This window comes from Epinephelus lanceolatus, chromosome 16 (assembly GCF_041903045.1).
Source record: "Epinephelus lanceolatus isolate andai-2023 chromosome 16, ASM4190304v1, whole genome shotgun sequence".
Classification (NCBI taxonomy): Eukaryota; Metazoa; Chordata; class Actinopteri; order Perciformes; family Serranidae; genus Epinephelus; species Epinephelus lanceolatus.
In genome coordinates this window covers 29,367,656-29,392,056 of record NC_135749.1, presented here as the reverse complement: position 1 = coordinate 29,392,056, position 24,401 = coordinate 29,367,656, and the positions used below count along the sequence as shown (strand labels likewise).

Below are 24,401 nucleotides of genomic sequence, written 5' to 3'. Positions count from 1 at the left end.
CTTCATACTTCTGTTTTCTCTAACCTACAAAAAGGCCTCAGACTGTTAAATATTCTGTGTGTGTGTGTGTGTGTGTGTGTGTCATACTTGTAATGTAATAAAACACAAAGGAAACCTACTCATTTGGCAATGTTTAAGATTTTTATTGTTTTGGTTTCAACTTAGTTATGATCATTGTTTCCCCTAAAAGGCACAAGCCTTCCTTTCCTGCGGAAACTTTTGCGATGGGTTTTAATCAGCATAAGCCAGTCCTTGAGTAGAGAGCTCTGCCTCAGAGAAGACGGCGCTGGGTGGCAGGGAAGAAAAAGGGATGGGGCGGACCACTGCTGCTGAGACATGACTCTTTGTTGGACGTCCTGCATGAGAATTCATTTCTTCTTCTCGGCCTTCTGTGCAGACTTGGTGACCTTTCCACCAGAGGCTGCCTTCTTATCGACGGACTTGATGACACCGACGGCCACAGTCTGCCTCATGTCACGCACAGCAAAGCGACCTGAGAGGAGATGGACAAGAAAAATGAGAAACAGAGAGGTCAATGAGAGGCTGAAAAGATGCCATAAACATGTGTCTTCTCTGTGTTTAAAGTGAAGCTTATAGATGATGAATATACAGTGCATATTATGCTAAAGATCTTTGTAATTAAGCTCATAAACACTAGAAGAAAAGTAAATAAAACACTTGTTGATAACGTGTTGTCAATTTGTCTTAATCTTCAGCCTTGTTAATTATAAATAATAATTAAAAGGTTATAATACTAAAATAAAGTTTGTTTCCTCTGTGAAAGTGATATTGAAATAAAAGATGTGACATTTTCACAGCACAATCTCAGTTGGCATTTGAGTCATAAGTTTTTCTCAATTGCATACACAGGAGAAATTAAACTAATCACACAATTCTGAAAACTTGAAGCTCATGTATTAACAACAAGACTACACTGCAGAGCTCTAAGCACAATCCCATTTTTTGAACTGTTGTACCTTAACTAGAAATTCTAAATCACATTTTTGCTAAACTCTAAGCACAAAGCATCATTTAGCACATTTTGTTAGACTGGCACACACGGGTCATCAAAATTTCACACCCTAATTACCCCTTGGCCTGACTCCAACTCAAACACGCTCAAACACTCCAATTGTGTCAGAGCATATAAGAGGCTTTAAACTTTTATGAGCCTTAAAAAAAAGAGGAGATAAAGAAATACACAATTTTATACATCTGAATATTTAACATGGCCTCATAAAGCCAAAACATATGTAGCAGTATTTTGATTGTTATTTCGCCAGTGTTTTGAGTGCAGCAATTTGTTTTGACAAAATGGCTAAGTTTTGTGTTAAGAATTTTGAAAAATTGAGCTATACTTTCAGGAAAAGTGTTTAAACAAATGGGAAAACTGTAAATACACATCTGGAATTAGGTCTTTGGTTTTTAACTGTGTACTTTTCTAATGCAAGACAAGGCTGTGTAGCTATATATATATATATATATATATATATATATATATATATATATATGTATATATATATATGTGTGTATGTGTGTGTGTGTGTGTGTGTGTTTTTTTTGTCCTTCTAGCTCTGTTTTTGGTCTCCACCACCTCCTGAGGGAAATATCTGACTTTTTTGCTGCTAAATGCTCCACTGTGTTCACCAGCTAGTCACTAAAGCATGTTTCCTGCTTCTTGTGGTTAGCATATTGCGGACAGTGGTTTTGCACAATTGCAACCTGGGCAAGGGTGTGAGCTCGAGCCACGCATCTCCACGATTTTGTTGTGTTGGCCCCCCATGGCAAAGATAATTGGAAGCCAACATAACTGTCCTTAAGAGGCTGTAGTGCTCTCATTTTTTAAGCAACACTACAGTGGGGTTTATCAGAGGTTTATTTCTAACAGCTGCCTGCAGTTCATGTGGGGGCCAGACAACCAAAACTATTGGCTGAAAAGTACTAAAACAGACAGTAGAAGCAGACAAGGAAGCTGCACAGTTGGGTGATAAATTCTATGTGGGACTGTAGGTTTTATGCGTAGTCATGTTAAGATATTGATTAATGCAGCTCTTTTCACAGCAGACATTTTGACATATGATAGCAGCTGTAACTGCGCCTTAAAACCTGCACACCAAAATAGAGTGAACCATTATTATTATCAGTCACAGCTGTCCTGCTATGTCATGTTAAAATGTCTGCTATGGAAAAAGGTCTGTAAAGACCAACAACAAAAAGGGGAAACAGTTCTTCACTCACCCAGTGGAGGATACTGGGAGAAGCTCTCAACACACATGGGTTTTCCAGGCACCATGGTGATGATGGCGGCGTCTCCAGATTTGAGAGCCTTGGGGTTGTCCTCAAGCTTCTTGCCGGAACGACGGTCGATCTTCTCCTTGAGCTCGCTGAACTTGCAAGCAATGTGAGCGGTGTGGCAGTCCAGCACGGGGGCATAACCTTGGGCGATCTGACCAGGGTGGTTCAGGATGATTACCTGCAGAGGGAGAGAAAATGGAGGGAGGTCAAAAGAGCAACATCTCAGGATGTGGACTGGTTGTTGCTGGATACCACTGAGTTATACAACAGCGCTTTACAGCCTTCGTGTGTTGGTGACGATAAAGTCATGTGACTGTACTGTAGTTTGTTTATAGCCTACTGTTAGTTATTTACGTCTGACCAGGCATTTTTCCTTCAAAAATATAATATCATAAAGGTGGTGTTAATTTGTCAAGATTATCTTACTGAACAAAACATGTATCATAAACTTTTATTTGCCACGGAGGTTATTTTACATAATAATCCAAAATCCAATGGAAAAATCCCACTGGCTTTCTGTCAAGGGAACCAGTGCGATGCCAACTTTCAGGTTTGCCTACAATAAGTATTATCCCTGCAGCTCTCTATTCTACCACAACAGTAGATGGAAGTCAACTGACTGCTGTGTGGTCTAACAGGAATGTTGTAGTGTTGTTCAATGTCCACTCTGCTGTGGAATGGCAGCCTTAACTGAAGGGGAAATACACTCACAGAAATAGTTAAGCACACTTAAAAGTGGTGACAGATGATGATGGTGATAAAACTTGGTGATGTCATAGGTATTAAGTCAGCTCCATTGACAATAAATTGGGAAAAATGTTATGAACTAAATTACTGTGACGTTGCACTTACAACAACAATCCCTTTCGGGAAGACTGGCACTTAAATTGCGGAGATATGTTTAAGTGGCAAACTTGTTTATTTTTGTGGTCATTTTTAGCCATAACTGTTTGTGTAAATATAATTATACACGGTGGTCCAACCTATCTGATGTTTGTTTCCGTGTTTGATAAACCAAATCTACCAACATGAAAGCTAAACAATGTACTGCTGTGGACGGGGGCAACAACAAAATGTATTTTGGCAAGCTAAAAAAAAAATCAATATCAGTTTAACTGTGCGCTAAATTTTTAATTAGGGTCCGGGCAGCTAAGCTGCCAGGACACTATTGTAATCCTAGGTATTCTTCTTCTTCTTCTTCTTCTTCTTCTTCTTTCTTCTTCCGAGGAAATCATACTTCCCATGGGTGAAAACTCACCAAACTTTGCACAAAGGTCCAGTCTCATGCCAGATATCCTCAGCTGTAAACTCAAGCCAATAGTCCTGATGGTGGCGCTACAGCAAGCGTCTAAATTTCAAAACTTTGAAAATTCATAACAAATCAACCATACGTGCTACAACTTCACAACTTTCATCAAAATATAGCCCCAATACTGAAGAAACTTTTGTACATTTAAATATTAAAAATCAAAAATTATGAAGTTCATCACTCTGTTTTTTTTCAAAAACTGTAAAACTTATTAAACCTATCTCCTCCAACAATTTTTGCTCAATTGACACCAAACTTGCTACAGAGCATCTTCAGACTGTCCTACAAAAACTATGTTTCTCAGATTTTTGATTTATCAAAAATTGAGCCTACGGTGCATCAAAATGTTTGACTGTAAATGGTACTGTAAACATATACATGCAAATTCTTGCTAAATAAATCTTCAATGTTCATGAAAAAAATGACAAAATTCTAGAGGCATGGTAGATGATGTGTGGCAAATCAGAATTCAGAATTTTATCTCAAAACTGAATTTTTGACAGCATTTTGAATTTTGCTCTAATGTGAACAATTGGAGTCAATGTAAAAATGGCAATTTTAAACATCAGTTTTTCACTTATGGAGCAAATCAATCATTGTCACAAATTACCAACATCTCCATGCTGTCTAGATGCAATATGTGTATTTTCAGATTTTTGTCTTAATAACTGAATTTTTTACAGTGGTTTTCAAAGCTGCCTTTCCATGCACGGATGGCTGCTTTCCTGCACAACAGTGAATGGCTTACTCAATCTGTGAAGCCACTGTTGAGTTGCTACTTGCCAATTAGCTCAGAGCGTTAGATGACTATGTTAGGTTCCAAAGGTTACGGATTCGTGTCTCAACTGGTGCAGAATCCACATTGTAATGTAACCATCTTCTTGTGCCCCAGCTTATTGCTTAAAATTGCCTGAGTGTGACTGATCACTGTGCAGCATCTTCGTGTCTTTTTTCTGCTAGAAAATCTGCCTTCTCATGCTTGAAAATAAACCAAACTTTGCACAAAGATCCAGTGTCAATACTTCAGTGTGAAACCATCTGAGGCTTCTCACTTTGCACATAGCTCAACAAGTTAAACATCAGTTTTTCACTTATGAAGCAAATCAATCATTGTTAAAATAAATTACCAACATCTCCATGCTGTCTAGATGCAATATGTGTATTTTCAGATTTTTGTTTCGATAACTGAATTTTTTACAGTGGTTTGAAATCTGCTTTTCCATGCATGGATGGCTGCTAAACCTGCATGTCTGGCTTAGTCAATTTTTGAAGCTACACATGAATTGTCACTGACTAATTAGCTCAGTGAGATAGAAATTGATCCATAGTCTCAGAGGTTGTGAGTTCAAGCCTCAGCTGATGAAAAAGGCAGATTGTTTTGCTAAATTCCTAAATGTCTTCCAATTCTTCTGCTTATTACTCAGAATTGCCTAAAAATGCCCGGACCCGACCCATCGCTGCGCAGCACCTATAATATTTTCTTTGCTTTGCCCTACAAGGCACCAGTTGACTAGCAACTTGCCTGTTTTGCAAAGTAAAATTACTGTTTATGTCAATGGCATCTGGTGGCTTTAAGATAAATGCTTCCCCATCAGAAACGTAAAGCATTTAAATATTCTAAATCTAGTATACACAAACTGATTTGGATTTTTTGTGTGGGACTTTTTAAGTGGCAAAAACTAATCAATTGAGGCAGCATTTGCTCACCACTGTTTCATTTAATGGATGTGACACAGGGATTTTCTACCCAGAAGTTGTTGTGATCAGACATTGTGATTCAATCTATAGATCACACTGTTCTGTTCTGTTCCATTCATGAACTAAGAACAGTATCACAGGATAAAGCTCAAGTCGTTATAAAAAAGAAAATAAACATTCTGTGGGTACACAAAATCAGGCTCCCACTCCCTGTCTATGGAGCAGCCATAGACTTTATACTTGATGACATCACAAGTTTGAGACCAACCTCTCTGGTTTCTGGCTTTGAGAGGGAGAAGTTATGTTAGGTTCAGTTAAGAATATTTATTGACCTTTCTTAGGTCATGGAAATGCCATATTGGAATTTCTAATTTAGGTGGTGTTCCCCTTTAACTTCAACCAATCAATTTCTGGTAAGATATCTGTGCTTTGGGGCACCCACTAGCTCACTTGGTAGGGCAGGTGCCCCATGTACAATGGCTACGTCCTTGCTGCTGTTAGAAACAAGTAGATTTCAGTTCACAAGAGAAAAGCAGGTTGGTCTGACAGAAAGACTCTGGGAATTTGGTTTAAAAACACAAGAAAGTAACATTATTTTTTTTGGCATTTATTGTTTAGGCTAATAAGTAAAAAAAAACACACCAATTATGTCTGGTGTGTTCTAGTTTGGGTCTGCATCTTCTTTGTGTAAAATCACTGGGAGATAAAAATGAGCACACTTATGTTATGTAAATACAAACATTTCTTCTTTTTTTTATTTACGTCTTTTCCTGAGACTCACCTGGGCGGTGAAATTGTCAGCTGCCATGGGTGGGTCGTTCTTGCTGTCGCCGGCCACATTTCCACGGCGGATCTCCTTAACGGACACGTTCTTGATGTTGAAGCCGACGTTGTCACCAGGGAGAGCTTCAGTCAGAGATTCATGGTGCATCTCCACAGACTTCACCTCAGTGGTCAGGTTGGGGGGAGCAAAGGTGACGACCATACCGGGCTTCAGGATACCGGTCTCAACACGGCCGACGGGGACGGTTCCAATACCTGAGAGAGTGGGAAGAAACAAGTTTCTAGTACGCTTTTCAGTTCGCTTCAGAATTAGAGAACTTAAAAATTAGGAGACACAAAAGTGCAAGGTTTATTTTTTTCGAGGACAACAATAAAGGCTTGTAACAGCTGTAAATAAAAGTCTCAATGAACATCTCATAAGTGTTTCTCTGTAGTCATCTCTTGGATATATCATCTGTGATTTCACAATGTTTGAAACGTCATAGACCTGATCCTGCTACAAAGAAGAGTAACACAGTGGTATGTATTATGTGTTGGGTGTGGGTACAGGTGTAGTTTAAGTTAGCATTATCCAGTATATCCAGTTTGACCTCCCTGGCACTATCTTGTCTGAGCAAGTTGGAAAAAACTGTCTGGATGCGCTCCAACAACATGTCCCTATACAGATATCAGAGGCTGAGTCTACGGTGTGATGAAACAACAGTCTCCAATTACACCACAAGCTGTTAGTTAGTGCAACTTTCAGGATTTCAGGTGAGTACCTCGACTCTGTGCCTCTGTGTTTGGTTTTTGATATTGTGCCTGTGTTTTGGGTCCAAGTTTTGCTTTATTATTAGTTTGCATTGACTCAGGTGTCGAAGTGTTGGTCGCCACCCATTTTTGTTTTGATGGGTAAATTAACCCCTTGTCAGATATGAGACACGTGACACTGTAGGCTTCATCTATGTGTTAAAATAATGGCTTTTTGTCATTTTGGCATTTTACTTCTGAGCATTAATACCGAAATTCCTCACACTTTCATTCAGACATAACTAGACAGAGTTACAGAGCATAAGCGCTTGCATTATATTTGGCAACCCTGGTAGGGAGTGGCACTGCTGGAGAGCTATGGGGGGAGAGGAAAGTATTCTGCTCTGTCACAGACTGAGATCATTTAAAAGCTTTTTTTATCCTTAATTTCTGATCATCTTGAGCAAGTGAGAGGCTCACCCTATATCTTACAGTAAGACTACTACTACTTTCCATCAGTTTCATTCATTACAGAGAGAGTTGTGCTGCTGCTTTTATAATGTCCTACATGAGCGTAAATCAGGACTTGGATTTATGCTGGTTGGTTTATTATGGTGACTGTACAAGTGGTTTTGTCCTTGCAGTGAAAGAGGTAGAAAATCTATTTGCATAGACTGATTTGATGTAGAGATTCTCGTTCTCAGCGCTTCGTGGTTATTGAGTAGACACGCCTTTTGGGCTACTTTGCTTCTATTAAATTCATCTTTCAGACTAGAGGAAAGAAAACGTCCAAAATACATATTTAAGTGTTATAGTTCCAATTTCTGTTCTGACATTTTATACAAAATATATTTAATTGAATAATGCATCATTTGCATATTTAAACATAAAATTTCAGAAAACTTATACTATAAATAATAATTGTAGTTAAAGATTTTTCACCGATCGTGTCTAATTTACAGTGTGAAAATGTAGGGAATTTTACTATACACAGCTTTAAATTTCTCAAAATGTTTTTCTAATCAAACTCTGAGCCAAAAATTTTCACTTCAGTAGCTTTTACATACATTTAACCTTCCAGATGTATTCCTATCTATATTCTGTAGGTTTTTACAGGGGGTTTGTTCAAATATCATTCATAGTCTGATTTTTATAACATTTCATTTTTCCAAAAACATGTAAAAACCTTTGACTGTAAGATGTCAACAAAATGAAATAAGAATTTTAAAATCTGGTTTTGTTCGGTGTTCCCATTTCTGTTCTGGAAATGTATGCTTCATTTGCATATAAAAAAAATGATAATTATGGCCTTTAATTCATACTTGTGCTGTTTAGGAAGTGATATGGAAATGCTACAACGTCTGACCTAGTAAGGCTGCCAGTATATGTTTTGCACAAAAGTGACTGACATTAATTCACCTATGTAACATGACATGTCTGAAAGGGGCTCCACAGTGCAATCAACAGCATGAGCTCAATTTTTGTTTGTTGGACAGGTAGGTCAACTATTCACATATCAGTCTGTAGAAAGTCGCGCCCATTTCCACATTAGACATTACGTGGCTTCCTTGTCCTTGTGGTGACGTGTTATGAGGTGACACTCCTTACCGCCAATTTTGTAGACATCCTGCAGGGGCAGGCGCAAGGGCTTGTCAGTGGGGCGGGAGGGGGGCAAGATGGAGTCCAGAGCCTCAAGCAGAGTAGTGCCACTAGCACCACCCTCCTTACGCTCAATCTTCCAACCCTTGAACCAGCTCATCTGAAGAAAAAGGAAAGTGATTACTTCTAAAGAAATTATTTGATGTTAAAATCCAAGAAATCCATGATATATAACCTTTTGACAGAAATGATTCAAATCTTGAGTTTCTGTTACAGATGAGTAATGGACTGATTTAAAGGAATTCAATGTGAAGCGGGGTCCAGGGATGTCCACAACTACAGTATGTTGACTTGAGCTTTCCATATAATAAGTCCCTCACCTTGTCACTGGCCTCCAGCATGTTGTCTCCATGCCACCCAGAGATGGGCACAAAGGCAACAGTGGCGGGGTTGTAGCCAATCTTCTTGATGTAGGCGCTAACTTCCTTGGTGATCTCCTCAAAACGCTTCTGGCTGTAAGGGGGCTCAGTGGAGTCCATCTTGTTGACTCCAACAATGAGCTGCTTCACACCCAGAGTGTAGGCCAGCAGAGCGTGCTCACGGGTCTGTCCGTTCTTGGAGATACCAGCCTCGAACTCACCGACACCAGCAGCCACGATCAGCACGGCACAGTCAGCCTGAACAGGAAGAAATTTTGTGGAACATGCTTATTTTATGCATCAAGTATAAAGTGATGAGCCCGTAGACAACAAGTTAAAACGAGAGCCTTTACCTGAGAGGTACCAGTGATCATGTTCTTGATGAAGTCCCTGTGTCCAGGGGCATCAATGATGGTCACGTAGTACTTGCTGGTCTCAAACTTCCACAGAGCAATGTCAATAGTGATACCACGCTCACGCTCAGCCTTCAGTTTGTCCAGCACCCAGGCATACTTGAAGGAGCCCTTGCCCATCTGTTGTGGTTAATAGAACACAATAAGAGCGGGAAATGAAATGGGTCAAAAGTAAGAATCAGCCAGAAAAGTTTAACTTGAGTTTTTTTGTTTCTTTGTTCGTTTGTTTTTAAGTAACATCATGCCTCATCACAATGGCAAAATTGTAAAATTCTTCTTGCAGGTCTCTACTGAAAATTGCTTCCTAATAGACCTGAGAAAATGGAGAATTCTGTTAATTACAGTTAGATTTAGTAATGTAATGGGACTAATTTAAAGAAACTAATGAGACTTATCACCTTGTTAACCCAAGATATACCAAATGTCACCTACTGCCCTGCCCGCTATTGTCCAAGCACAGCTGCTAAATAGGCGCTCACTAAAAAATATCACAGAGACAGTGAATTTAATCCTTTAGGCTGACTTTAAGTACCAACACCATATCAATATTCTTATTTTAGATACCTTTGTTTGGGGAAGATAAACATGTTTTAGCCCCTTGTTCATTTAATAAAATATACCACAATGAATTAGTGTCAAATAAAGGTATTTCACTAAGTAAAATATATGTAAAGTGGGAAAAGTTTCCTGATTTAGATCATGAAATATCTAACACTAAATGTGAACTTGACCAAGCATTCAATGGCAATTTTGACACATTTCAGTTAATATAGAAATATACCAAGCCCTACTTGTGATGCAGATTTTTTCTACTTTTCTATAATCATTTTTTTACACTGCTTGTCAATTCACCTCACTACTTTGTACACGTTTTGTAGTTGTTTATTTTTACAACACTCAATATAACAGGTGGGCATAATATTTAACTATGCAGTTACTTCAAAAGCATTGAGCTAATTATCCAATTTCTGTGAAATGTGTTTTAAGCCTCTTAAAGAATGGATAGTTATATGGTTTGTTTTGGTCAAGTGTGTCTAAATAATATTGTCTAGTCTTTCTACTGATAATAATATTTACTAGTACCTAGTACCTATTAAGGGATACTGACTGTGGTAACGTTATCTCATTTTTGATTACTTGAGGCACATTTGTACTAGCTATATTAACTTCTGACACATTTTAACTTTTACATTATCTAAATAATGTTTAGATTTCCACAGGCATCTGCTGTATGTTACAGGGACAAGGGCAGTACATGTCTTTAAACAGTAGGTGGCACTTTTAACCAAGTAATATCAGTGAGCAGTTTCATCCACCACACCCGTTTGTTCCCCAACGTATCCAAAGATGATATTCAGCCTTCGTAGTCTCACACAGTATATGCCCTTTAGTGTGATTTTTATTTATCGATATGTTAAACAGTGGTGGCGGTTCCTTAAACCTACCTCAGCGGCTTCCTTCTCGAACTTCTCGATGGTTCTTTTGTCGATTCCTCCGCACTTGTAGATCAGGTGGCCGGTGGTGGTAGACTTGCCGGAGTCGACATGGCCAATGACCACGATGTTGATGTGGATCTTTTCCTTTCCCATTTCGATGTACTGGTTACAAACAATAATAATGTTGACTGCAATATATTATACATCAGGTTTAATGTTGTCTTCACACACCGAGCACACCGGATGGTTATTGTTGCAACGTTAATAATCAAGCGTTAGAGAGCTGCTGGCCTGTAAGTTACGTTAAAGAAATTATGAATAATACGGGGACTGGTTTTGGTGACTAATTCAAGTTAATCGTCTGTAAATAGCGACCCCCAGGCAAGGTCTTTTTGACACCAGTTGAATCCAAAAATCAGTTGAGAGAACAGCCTTATGTTTGACATGATTTGGGATTAATGGAGACCTTGATATAACTGCGGCATAAGCGGCCGTTAGCTAACATTAACTAAGTATTAAGCCCAGCATGATAAATATACATGTATCCGTGTAGTAGACGCTAATACACATTTAAAATGGCATTACTGACTCCAACTTAAAGATATTCGACATATTGGAATCTTTTCCGCAACTGTCATTTTCGGTGCTCGTTCACGACACCGGAAAGGCGACTCTGATGAGTCACGCGCCATGTGCTCGATACCGGTTCCATATCGGCCTCCATGTTGCAGAGCCGCCATGTTACCCACTAATGCAAGCGCGCGCGCACAAACACCATACAGCACTGGGGTGGAAGGGTGCGCGTTCACGACGGTAGACAGAAAGGACTACCATGACTGGCAGAAAGAAATCTGGCAGCTCATTTCTGGCTCAAGGTGCCTATAAAGCTATTCATTTTCTTTTTTACTATCAGTATATTACATCCCCGTTGAGAGAAAGCCGATTTGTTCACCACATGCTATACAAGGTTTGGATAAGATATTCAAGGTGAGCTGGCATGTTTTCCCCCCTTTTGTGTGTTATGCTGCTATAATGGTTAAAATTGTCAAGCAGGATTTGATTCATAGTCTAGATTCTGACTGGTAGTGTCTCAGGCTGACATAGCCTGATTCTAAAGCCCCTGCTCTGAATAAAATATCAGCTCCTGTTAATGAGCATGCATATTTAGATTTCAGCTGTAAGCATTATTAAAAGACGACATTTCACTAACCTGTGCCCAGCAATTATCAAGACGTCCCCTGACTTAGAGCGGAGGAAAAAAGGACAGAATGTGATCAGTCCTGAGATTTTATACTGAAGCAGAAGAGGGGGAGGGCTGTGCATGCTCTTGTTGCCGTCAGTCTAGAGTGAAGGATGCTATTGGCTAGGGTGGCATAACTCCTATCAAGGCGATTGGACGACAAGTGCATCACTGGACACAGATAGCATGGTCAAAAAAAAGCTGCAACGCAGAGGCTCGCCTGTGACAGCCAAAAACTACCAACTGCGACACAGTGAAGGACAGACAAGCCAATTTCAATTTTTTCAAAGACATTTATTTTATTAGTTACCAGCAGCTTCTTTCCAATTAAATTTGTGGCATTTTAACAACATTTTGAACTTAAACTTAACTGAGAAGAGGCACCGTCATGTGATTCAGGTAAGTGACAATGCCACGGAGTTCTTTTTTCCTGCGAAAACTTTTGCGATGGGTTTTAATCAGCATAAGCCAGTCCTTGAGTAGAGAGCTCTGCCACAGAGAAGATGATCCAGGGTGAGGGCAAGAGAGAGGGGAAGAGGTGGCCCGCTGCTGCCGGCACACATCTTGTTGCTGGATGTCCTGCACGACCATTCATTTCTTCTTCTGGGCCTTCTCTGCAGCCTTGGTTGTCTTTCCACTTACTTCCTTGGTCTCAACAGCCTTGATGACACCGACGGCTACGGTCTGTCTCATGTCACGCACAGCAAAACGACCTGGGATAGGAGTAGACCGTTAGTAACTGCATGTCTGCACTTGATCATACACTCTGATTTTAATTGTGTCAAGCATTTCTGAATTGAGTATTTACAATGAGCTTTTAAGTACATACCAAGGGGAGGATAGTTGGAGAAGGGCTCCACAACCATGGGCTTCTGTGGGATCAGTTTGACAATGGCGGCATCTCCAGACTTGACAAACTTGGGCTGGTCCTCAAGCTTCTTGCCAGAACGACGGTCGATCTTCTCAATGAGCTCACTGAACTTGCAGGCAATGTGAGCGGTGTGGCAATCCAGCACTGGGGCATAGCCAGCATTAATCTGACCAGGGTGGTTCAGGATGATGACCTGTGGACATTTAGAAATAGATCTCAATTAAACCCTAATTGGAACTTGACCAAAACTTGAAGCTATCCTTTTCACGCTTTAAGCTATTCAAGTTGTCAGTACAAACCTGGGCATTGAAGTTGTCAGCTCCCTTGGGTGGGTCATTCTTGCTATCACCAGCCACGTATCCACGACGGATTTCCTTGACTGACACGTTCTTGATGTTGAAGCCAACGTTGTCACCAGGGACAGCTTCAGGCAGAGACTCGTGGTGCATCTCCACAGACTTCACCTCAGTGGTCAGGTTGCATGGAGCGAAGGTGACGACCGTACCGGGCTTCAGGATACCAGTCTCAACACGGCCGACAGGGACAGTTCCAATACCTGAGCAAAAAAATTGGTTTAATTACTTAATATACACCTTACCATTAAAAAGCTATACACAAAAGTAATAACTAATTTCTTTGTCTTAATTAACACTTTTCAAATAGTACCTCCGATTTTGTAGACATCCTGCAGGGGCAGACGCAGGGGCTTGTCAGTGGGGCGGGAGGGAGGCAGGATGGCATCAAGAGCTTCCAGCAGTGTTGTTCCACTGGCATTGCCCTCCTTGCGCTCAATCTTCCATCCCTTGAACCAGTTCATCTACAGACAGATTCAGAGTAAGACAATCAGTCCATTTCTAATCCATCATGTCAACAAGTTGAGCACCACTAGGTAAAATTTCCTTACCTTGTCACTGGCCTCCAGCATGTTGTCTCCATGCCATCCAGAGATGGGCACAAAGGCCACGGTGGCGGGGTTGTAGCCGATCTTCTTGATGTAGGTGCTCACTTCCTTCTGGATCTCTTCAAAACGGGCCTGGCTGTAAGGGGGCTCAGTGGAGTCCATCTTGTTGACTCCAACGATGAGCTGCTTCACACCAAGGGTGAAGGCCAGCAGGGCGTGCTCACGGGTCTGTCCATTCTTGGAGATACCAGCCTCAAACTCACCAACGCCAGCAGCCACGATCAGCACGGCGCAATCAGCCTAAAAATCAAAAATTAGAGATGTATTTAAATTTTCAGTACACTACCAACATGCAAATGTGGTTCAGACTTTGAGCTTGCAGTTTATTGACATGAGCACTTGCCTGAGAGGTACCAGTGATCATGTTCTTGATGAAGTCCCTGTGTCCAGGGGCATCAATGATGGTCACGTAGTACTTGCTGGTCTCAAACTTCCAAAGAGCGATGTCAATGGTGATACCACGCTCACGCTCGGCCTTCAGTTTGTCCAGCACCCAGGCATACTTGAAGGAGCCCTTGCCCATCTATGGAAAGATTACATAGCTCATTAATAATCAAATATTAATCATTTACTGCTCAAAACAGATATGTAGGACAAAGAACCATCTATGGACTTTGATGCAAGACCAGATGTACATATAAGTCTTCAGTTACACCAATTTTATTTCTGCATGTATTCTGTAGATGTTTGGGAGCTTAATTTGAGTTACACAAGTGGTCATGTAAAAATTTTTAACACTTAACACACTTAGCATGCCAGCTTCAAGGGCAAGGGACTGTACATAAACTAATCAACATTAATGTCTCACTGTTTTCGTTTGATATCACCTGTAGGTTATAGCATTTTATTTTATTTTTTTTAAAGTATTTAATTTTTTGTCTTAGTACAAAAGCCTGAGGCCTTCACTGGCTAAAGTGCACTGTCACCATCAACGCTGCTCTCATTAAGCCCCACCCCTGCGTGCGCGCGCACTGTTGCTACATTCTCGTGCCGGGCAGCAGCCAGGGCTCAAAGTGGGCACGCTGACGCCGCCATCTTGGCTCTTGGCTGTAACGGTTATAAAGATAAAGACCAAAAAACCTGCTCACCTCAGCGGCTTCCTTCTCGAACTTCTCGATGGTTCTCTTGTCGATTCCTCCGCACTTGTAGATCAGGTGGCCGGTAGAGGTGGACTTGCCGGAGTCGACATGGCCAATGACCACGATGTTGATGTGGATCTTTTCCTTTCCCATTGTTGTAGTTTCTACCAAGAATTTAAAAAAAAACAGACCGTTAGCTCTAATTTTAAAGCACGCCATCAGTGATTGGTTAACTTATCATTAAACACACAGGGCGGAGATGTAACGGTAACCGAACTGTGACTTCTCGGGCCCAGAATAGCATTAACAACACTCTGGTGATAGTTTAAAGCAGTTAGGGTGGCTTATTAAAATACATATAGAATAAAAATCTGTTACAATTGCCATTTTTAATCGTTAGTAAAAATATAACGGTATGGGGTATGAGCCGCTAACAGGCGGCGGCTGCTAGGCCTCACTCGGCCACAAGCCAGACGAGACACGTGTTAACTCCGTGGGCCACGTCGTATAAAGTTACAAAGATTGCCAAATATTCTGGAGCTATTTTGTCCAGACTCCCGCCGGCTGTCGTTGGATAGTACATGCAGTTGTTCTACGGATGGAGAAAGAAGAAACGCCATTCCAGCATCCTCGGCTCTCCGCTTTCCAGCCCCCCTCTTTGTTCCTCTCTCCCTCCACATTCTCTCCTCCCTCACAAACCGCTTTTGTTAAAAACTTAGTGTAAGCTAAAACTCAACACACAAAAGACGCTGACATCGACCGAGTTGCCAAAGGAAAAGTTTGTGAATGAGTTAGTGATGCTCTAAATGTTCAATGCTAATTCGTTCACATACAAAAATCCACAGGTCTGCGTGAAGTTACATAACCGAAAAGGCAAAGTTTTGGATTAAAAAAAAAGACTCAATGTTCTGGGAGAGAACTCCCGGCTAAATTAAATCACATACCACAGACTGTTAAAAGTCGGTGACGCGTACACTCTCTAACGTTACCCGTGTAAATCAAAGTTGAACTTACCGGTGTTTCTGGATTTTCACGGCCAAAGCTGCTGCCCCTAGCCAGGTAACAGAAAGAGGAAGACAAGGGTTGGACCGGGGGTTTTATACTAAATGGGAGGCGGCCTGACTTCCCGTCGCCCTCCTCGGTGCAGACCCCGCAAATCACACACATTCCTGCAAAAAACGTCAGCACGCCACCGGATGAACCGCCTGAAACATGTATGATGTCTCACTGGGGAGTGTGCATTCTTGATCAGTACTGAAACTAACGGTAGCAGAGACTGTACAATGACAACAATAACATAGAGCAGGGACAAAGTGTATAAGCACACAATGCGATCGTGTTGCTCAGCAGTTTTATGGTTATTTTACCGACAACTTCCTCAACTTTCATGGTTGTTTTGACTTCTAACATATTTTCCAGTCACCAACAAACCATAAATACATTATGTCATGCAGAAAAGATAAAATATTTACCAGAGATCGGTACCAATAATGTGTAGGACACAATAAATATAATATTAAGTATAATTAAGTATGTAAGTTAAATAATGTTGGGACAGGGTATATTTTACACTGAAAAGTTGAAACATGCACAGATGCACAAATATTTCTCTATGAGACAAGTTTCATAAGTTATTCAGGGTTTGTTTATTCATCATTCACTGATTTTATGTTTGGTTGTGTAAACCTCAAACTCTGCACACAGGAAAGTGGACTTTCATAATTAATTTAAGAGAAATGCAAATAAATGACAATTTCGGACCATAACAGCACACATCTCCCCACCTGAATCCCCCCCCAACCACCCACTGGGAATACTGGGACGACTCATCAGCCAGAAAACATTACCTAAATCTGAAATTTGCATTCAAACAGATCCCTGCCCTCTGAAAAAGATTAACTCATGCTGTTCTCAAGACACCTTTTCTTGTCAGTTGTTTGCAACAGACACACGTGTGTTTAATTAAATCAAACGTGATGTTTTCAGGGTGGAGACATAAAACACAAAAACTGATTGTTTAACATTGTGACGTCTCTCCTTATTTTTAACTTCACTTTGATTTTAATCAGCTTATTCTCCTTTGAACCATTTGCAACATATAAAGGTGGCTAAGGTGTCTGCTTAATTATATTTTACTTATCTGGGGAATATGTAGCCTACACAATCACACATGTATTTACATCTTAATGTCATCCACTGCATGTGAGTTATTAATCGCGTAAACCTAAGAAAAAGGCCTGGTTTGTCACTTGGATGCTACTCGGAGGTCAGGAGGTCAGATTGTGTTTCTTCCTCCATCACTGTGGCACAGTGCCTAATATAGAGGCAGCTGACATCCCCTGGCACACACACAAGCATATACAATCACACACACACACACACTCTCTAACTACACGCTTGACTTTCCCTCCAGTTCAGGTAACAGCCACTTCGATTTGGCAGCTGCTGCTTTCACTCAGCTGAGAGCAGAGCAACCACGAGGAGGAGGGAGCAGAGCGAGGGAGCCGAGAAGTGGGAAGGGAGGATGAGAGGCTAGCTGGGGAGAGGAGGGAGTCAATAATTTGACTGAGATGTTTACAGCATTGTTAAAGTGAGTGTAAAATGACCACAAGTGTGGTTTCCTCTGCCGGGGTTAGAAGGGACATTCAAGTTATTATTTAATACTTTATTGTCAAATCGTTGTAAATAAATCCTTGATAAATGTCAGATAGATACACTGATTTTGTAGACAAACTAAGCGTTTGCTTGATCAAAAATAGGTTCTGCTGTGTTTTAATTCACATTATATAACAAATCTGTCATGACAAGGCTATATGTGTAGAACCACACTTAGTTGTCAATGTACAGCACAAAGCATGACGTCCTTTTCATATCTTCTGACTAGAGCAACTGCCATTCATAACCAGAGGCTTAAAAGTGTAGCCTGAGCCAGTTTGAATTAGCATATAAAGTAAAAATGATATAAAAAAGAGCAACACTGACACTCAAATATACATTTACGAGGTGCAGCTTTCAAACTTTCCCAGCTTTTGATTTAATTTTGGAAGATGAGATAAAGCACCCATTTTCTATCAAATATGCAAGCCTAAAAGGTAGCTGACATTATTTGTGAACCATTACTGCAACTTTCTCTCAATTGCAGGCTTCATAGGAGGTGTCTTATTGCACGTACATTACACTAAACCAGCAGTATTTTTCAGTGACAGCTCTCACTGTGGGCCACAAAAATGTGGAAAGGCTTCTTTACCTGTTGGAAGCCTTATCTCTGGTGTTTAAGGTCTTTTCTGTGGCCTGAGGGTCTCAGTTGATGGAAAGCTGTAAAACATCCTCTCTGGGCCTAAACACCCTGTTAAAAGAAAATTACTGTCATTCAAGCCTACCTGTAGGGCAGGGAAACGTGGTCTATTTCACCTCTCTGATTGATGCAGGTCAATTGTGTTGTTAAAGATAAGGAAGTGAAGACATAGAAAGGGAAACTGAGACATTGAAGAAGTGACAGAAGTTTTCCAGCCAACAAAAGGTGAAACAAAGAAATATGGCAGAGGCCCACAGCTGAACTCAGTGTTCAGGGTGACACCGGATACCAAAGTACTTGACCTGTTTTAGTGTAGTAGTAGTATTGTTGACAATGATATAATACAATTATTAAATATAGTTATAATGATTTTACATATATTAGTAGTAGTAGTACTAATGTAAATTTAATTTAGTAATTATTGATTCATTAATTAATCACTTCAGTGTCGCAGCTGGTAAAGTTGAAGATCCTTTTAATTACCTTACATACAGCTGAGTAGCTTGTGAACCTCATGGGATCAGTAAAGTCTTCATCTATAATAATTAATTTATTTGTTGAATATATTTTGTATTGGTCATCTAAATCTACAAGGTAACTAGTGGCTTGAGTTATCTTATAAATGTAGTGAAGCAAAAGAGATTTGTTAAGACTAAAAGTAGAATGTAGCATAACAAGTTCCTCAAATGTATACTAAAGCACTGTACTGGGCTACATGTACTTTGTTATATTCCACAACTAAACACAGCACAACATCAACATGCTAACATAGTTACAATGACAATGTTAACATGCTGATGTTTACCAGGTGTAATGTTCACATTCTTGGGTAAGCTTGTGAGGATGCTAACATTTGCTAATTAGCACTAAACACAAAGAACAGCTGAGGCTGATGGGAATGCCATCAGTTTTGGAGGTATTTGGCCAGTAACCAAAGTGCTGGACAAAATAAAACTTTGATCTGATGATGGCACTAGATGAAAAGTCAGATGATCATCAAAGTTAATTTATCCAATGTGGGACATGAACATGTCGACCAAGTTTCAAGGCAATCCAACTCGTAGTTAATGAGACATTTCACTCAAAACCATGAATGAGATCCTCATAGTGGTACTGGAGGTGAAGTCAGGGGATCATCTAAGTCATGACGACTTATCCTCTGGAGACCATGAGTGTGTCAAGAAATAGTTGTTGTGAAGAATTGACTGATTTCACTGAATGGTGAAAACACTGAAGCTTAGCCGCTGGCACGGCTAAAAACACACAGCTCTTCTGGTGAAGCCTCTAATAATCTGATATCTGAACAGAGCGAAGCACAACAGCTGTGGTCTTCTTTCAGACAGACACACTCACTACAGCAGGGTGTGTGTGTGTGTGTGTGTGTGTGTGTGTGCGTGCGCGCGCGAAAGGGAGAATGTGATTCAACTGGCAGACTGGCAGCACGTCACTGATGAGTCATTGGATATATTTGAGTGGTGGTTATAGCAACTAGAGAGATGTGAACAATTTAACTTCTGACTGAGAAAATCCTGTTATTTATTAGTACAGATAGACAGATAGATAGATACATAGATATATAGACAGACAGACAGACAGACAGATAGATAGATAGATAGATAGATAGATAGACATACAGACAGACAGATAGATAGATAGATAGATAGACAGACAGACAGACCGTAGCAAAAGACTTTCATTTTGACAAAATAAAAGATATATACACCATAAATTGAGACACAGACAGACACAAACTGTTGCATCAAGTTCAGCTGAATGCAGCAAATTAAGTGTTTGGTGCTCTAAATTATCTGACAAAGGTACCACTTATCCCCCCATTCATATGTGTCCCCATGTGTTTAAAAGTAACCTATTCCCTATGTGAAGAGGTTTATTCTGACTTGCAGTACTTGTATCTTTGACTTTTCTCTTGTTTATTGTGAACATCATGGACCAAAATACCAAGTTATTGCATCTGAAAACCTGCTTGGCAATAAACAAGATTCTGATTATTCTGCAAATAATTTCATGTGTTTATATTTCCTCCAATTCAGGTACAACACCACTGAGGTCTGCCACTGATGTTGTGTAATAAGATCTGGCTCGCAGTTCATCCCAAAGGTTTCTGATGGGGGCTGAGGTCAGGGCTCAGGATGTTCAGGAAGTTCTGCCCCACCAAACTGGGAAAGAACATGTCTTCATGGACCTGGCTGTTCTGCACAGGGGTACTGCAGTGTTGGAACAGGAAAGGGAGAATCAAAATTGTCGCTACAGAGTTTGTAGCAGACCGCTGTCTCAGGCACCTCAGAGGGGTCACAACATTGACCTGATGGGTTGTGAGATGACTGACAGGATGAGAAAGGAGACATAACCTGTAGAATGTAAGAAGGAAATCACACTTTGGCTGACATGGCAGACATATGCAGCGGGTGATGAGGGTTTCAAGTAGACATTACCCCCAAGCCAAGAGTGTTGGGAACCACTTCTATAATGTATAATAAAAATAGCACTTGAGATTTCCTTGTTTCAGGTGAAAACCGGATATTCTCAGTTAAACTTAAAAGGGGAAAGCAAGCTTAGATGTCAGAAGTAGACATTTCATCATTTAAGGGGTAATATATTACAGTATATCGACATATACAAATTATACACTCACTCATACACATACTTTAGAATCATTTCAAACCACAATCTCAGTGGGCAGCAGCATTAATCGGTACTTCAGAATTGTATTTCTCTGCCAGTTTTAAGACGTGACTTGGTGTCTGTGTGGGTGCAGAAAAAAAAGGCTATGACTGATTTTGATTGATGCCAACATTCACAAAATCCCATGGCACCGGTATTCATGTGCATACAGGCAAGAGTTTAACTCAATCTAAATACCAATATCAGCACATTATATGCAAATACAATCTGAGCCACAGGGAGACAGATAATGCAAATAAATCACATTTGCAACACACAGCCAGTTCCACAGCTCCTGCAGCTTCCTGGCCCACACTCCCCCCACGCTTCACACTTGCAAACAAAGTATTCCCTTTTGGTGTCCAGGCTATCGTCTGCATTTGTTTCACACCCTGAGTGTTAAGGAGACATGTTTATCACATGCATATCACAGCCTCCAGGGTATGATGAACCTTTTAGCTTCTACTTCAGGGGGTGCAGGAAATATTATTCCCCCACCTCTACTTTTGGTTGCAGCCTCAAGTCAGCCAGGGTAGAACTCTCCCTCTTTTTGTATTGTATGATCATGTGAAATGTGGTTTTGTTATATTGAACCACACAAATAAACTTGACTCTACTTTTGTCAATGATTATGAGTGTATGTTTTTCTGTTCCAAAAGCTTAGCAAGGGGTATTTTGAGTTTATTTAAACAGCTGAGCCTTGAAGAATTTAAATGTCATCAAAAAAAAAATATTTTTATCTTACACAAATGTGTATCCTGCTTCCAACAAAGGTGGTTTTCTGGTTCAGAACAAAAGTGTACAGTATTTTATTTTAAAAATCAGACTTGTTGATAATTTCTCTGATCTGTATGCCCAGGTATGTGGTAAAACAATAACACACGAGAAAACTGAGGATAAAGGACAAAATAGTGGAAGAAAATTAACAGGACTTCCATGCAATAAAACCTTACTGAGAGAAATGACAAAAAAATCAGTTATCATACACAAATATAACAGAGAAAATGGATTTAAATATCCCTGAAGGTATGCTTACAGGGGATACTGTTCTTAATCAGTGTTATTAGTACATGATAAATCCCCTAAAGAGGACCCTAAATGATAAAGAATCCTGGCTCTGCAATGCTTTGTTCAGTAAATAGATTATTCCCCCTGCAGCCAGTTTTACTTCCAAAATGTCTTACTTCATATTATCATATACACCTGGCTTTAGAGTTGTGGTAGTGACTCGTGGATTTTAGATGTGAAAACAAGGAACAAATAAATGTGCTGATAGTGACACAACAGCCCTAATAAACCCTACAGACTGTCTATTTTTTCGACCCAAACAAACAAAGCTTTATATGAAAGAACAAACCATTTGTTAAAATTGAATACATTTAATACATAAAATATATCAGAGGGGAAGTTTCTATGCCCAGAATATAGGCTCCACGTCTCCCATTGATGTGTTTTCTGTTTTAATAATCTATTCTACATAAATGAAGTGAATACTTCCTCTCTAGCCCATACATTACAATGCTGGTGTGACCTAGCTTGCTTTAACATAATCTTTAACACAGATATAAGGTTATGAAACGCCAAGTAAAATTACAGAGGCCACTGTCGTGATAGGGCAAGTGTAAGACAAATATCCACACCACAAACGCTTAAATCAGTGATATATACTAACGTAAATCATTGCCAATGCTATTAAGACGGCTAACGCTAGCTAGCTCTTACAAAGTCGGTTGTTTTGACGGTTAATGCCCGAATTAAACCAACATTAAAAGGTGAAATTGAGCCAGCTACGTGATAAAATAAACGGTATTAAAGAGGCGCCATTGTAGACAGAGAGACAAAGTGAAAATTTTCGTGGAGTTACTCTAATTCGTGGTTAGATATTTTGCTAAATGGTAAGAGGACGTGTGAATATCATGGAAATTGTGGGGGTGGCCATTCCCGTTACACCACACCGGCACCGTCACGAGAACATCCGGGTCATTGATCAAAAATCTGATGCAAGCTTCAACGTCATCCTGGTAACAAGAGCTACACCCTGTGATCAAACTGTGACACATATTTATACAGCAGGGGTGGAGAGGTATTCACAGTTTTTTCTGAAGTTAGAGTAGCAGTACTACAAGGTAAAAATACTCTGTCACAAGGAGAAGTCATTCAAAGTGTCTAAGTATAAGCACATAAGCTTTAGCATCTTAAAATACTTTAAGTACCAAAACTAAAAGTAGTCATTATGCAAAATGGCCCATTTATAATGTGCACAATAGCCTCCATATGGGTAGCCTAATCCACAATAATAAATCCTAAATTATCAGTTGTTACCATTTATTTGCTTGTTTAACATCTGTTTAGGACAACACATAAATTCTGCCTGTGTAGTTCCTACCTGGTGAATGTCTATTTACTGTATGATAGTAATGACATTGTGAGGTAAATAAAAAAAATGCTGAGTGATCCTGCTTGATGAACCAGGCGGACCATATACTGTATAGTACAGTTTGAAAGACATCGGTCTGTGGGCCACAATTGGCATCCTTTCTGTAACCTTAGCTATGTACTGATCAGTTGTCTCTGACATAATATTGTATTCCTGTCTGTCTGCTGCTTGTTGTCATTGTCGTCATTGTTTCATGTACTGTACAGTGACTGCTTGAACTGAATTGCCGCTTTAGGGACTAATAAAGTTGTCTGAACTGAACTGAACTGAACTGAACTGAACTGAAGTCTGACTCTGGACATGCCTGCTATACTGTAACATACAGTACTATACCATAATACATCTGATATTCTGTGTTACTGTTGTACTGTTCTATACTATATGTTATACTAGATTTTAATATCATGTTATTATTACCAGTACTATTATTACATTGCATCTTATACTATATGTTATACCTCATATTATACTGTTCTGTATCATATATCATAATATACTCTATTAATATGTTATACTGTCTTGCCATGCATTATATTTATATTTTGCTATAATTTTACAGACTATAAATTTAACAGAATATTTTTTAAAATTCTAGCATCGCTAATACTTCTAAAACATCTAATTACTTCTTCCACCACTGGTAGTACATTCCTCATATGATCATCACTGATTATGCACCAAACCCCAACAAACTGGGCTTATCATGCAGGGCTGTAACAGATGCTTTGATTAAGAACAGTTATTTAAAATGTTTGTTTCCATTTTCACAGCCCTGAGATCATGGCTAATATTTAGTTTCTTGCACTATCTAGTGGCTGCAGTGAAGAACTGAGTATCATTAAGAGACCTTGTACAGTTGAAAGAATATATATTAATGATAGTGTTTAAATCCAGTGAAAAAGTCAGTAAATTCAGGTGCTATGGTTTAACAACTCCACATGCTTTCATGAAAACATCCGCACAGCTCAAGTGGGTGAGAACTAGACAGACCACGACACAACAATCACTGTTCACTGAGCTAAAGCAACTATGTCCAAAGTCTGACTCCGGGGTCAATTGTGACAGCAATGGCTGCCGCTTACAGGAGATAAAACAATTGTGCTTGTCCCATCTGTAGGTGATTTTTTTCTTAAATAACCCATATAGGCAGCTGGC

The 24,401-nt window shown here is 39.8% G+C and overlaps 2 protein-coding genes and 1 long non-coding RNA gene across 5 annotated transcripts; 1 reads left to right on the top strand and 2 right to left on the bottom strand.

Moving 5' to 3' along the window:
• Positions 1-119: 119 nt before the first annotated feature.
• On the bottom strand, positions 120-12,035 carry LOC117264102 (elongation factor 1-alpha). The gene is made up of 8 exons (XM_033637922.2): positions 11,892-12,035; positions 10,691-10,843; positions 9,186-9,365; positions 8,794-9,090; positions 8,423-8,573; positions 6,084-6,340; positions 2,239-2,473; positions 120-493 (listed from the first exon to the last, which is right to left on the bottom strand). Exons 2-8 carry the CDS (start codon positions 10,832-10,834, stop codon positions 369-371), a joined length of 1,389 nt encoding a protein of 462 aa, XP_033493813.1. The 5' UTR covers positions 10,835-10,843; positions 11,892-12,035; the 3' UTR covers positions 120-368.
• LOC144467285 (uncharacterized) lies at positions 6,737-21,439 on the top strand. Of its 2 annotated transcripts, XR_013493555.1 has the most exons (3): positions 6,737-6,838; positions 17,246-17,422; positions 20,179-21,439. It is a non-coding gene; the product is annotated as an uncharacterized LOC144467285 (long non-coding RNA). The 2 variants fall into 2 exon arrangements; XR_013493554.1 differs by lacking the exon at positions 6,737-6,838 and having other exon boundaries at positions 15,955-17,422.
• LOC117264104 (elongation factor 1-alpha) lies at positions 12,195-15,989 on the bottom strand. 2 transcript variants are annotated; one of them, XM_033637924.2, is made up of 8 exons: positions 15,847-15,989; positions 14,842-14,996; positions 14,097-14,276; positions 13,697-13,993; positions 13,459-13,609; positions 13,092-13,348; positions 12,751-12,985; positions 12,195-12,634 (listed from the first exon to the last, which is right to left on the bottom strand). In XM_033637924.2, the coding sequence occupies exons 2-8, from the start codon at positions 14,983-14,985 to the stop codon at positions 12,513-12,515; spliced, it is 1,386 nt and encodes a 461-aa protein (XP_033493815.1). In that variant the 5' UTR covers positions 14,986-14,996; positions 15,847-15,989; the 3' UTR covers positions 12,195-12,512. The 2 variants fall into 2 exon arrangements, with proteins under 2 accessions (XP_033493815.1, XP_078031576.1); XM_078175450.1 differs by having other exon boundaries at positions 15,843-15,984.
• Positions 21,440-24,401: the final 2,962 nt, after the last annotated feature.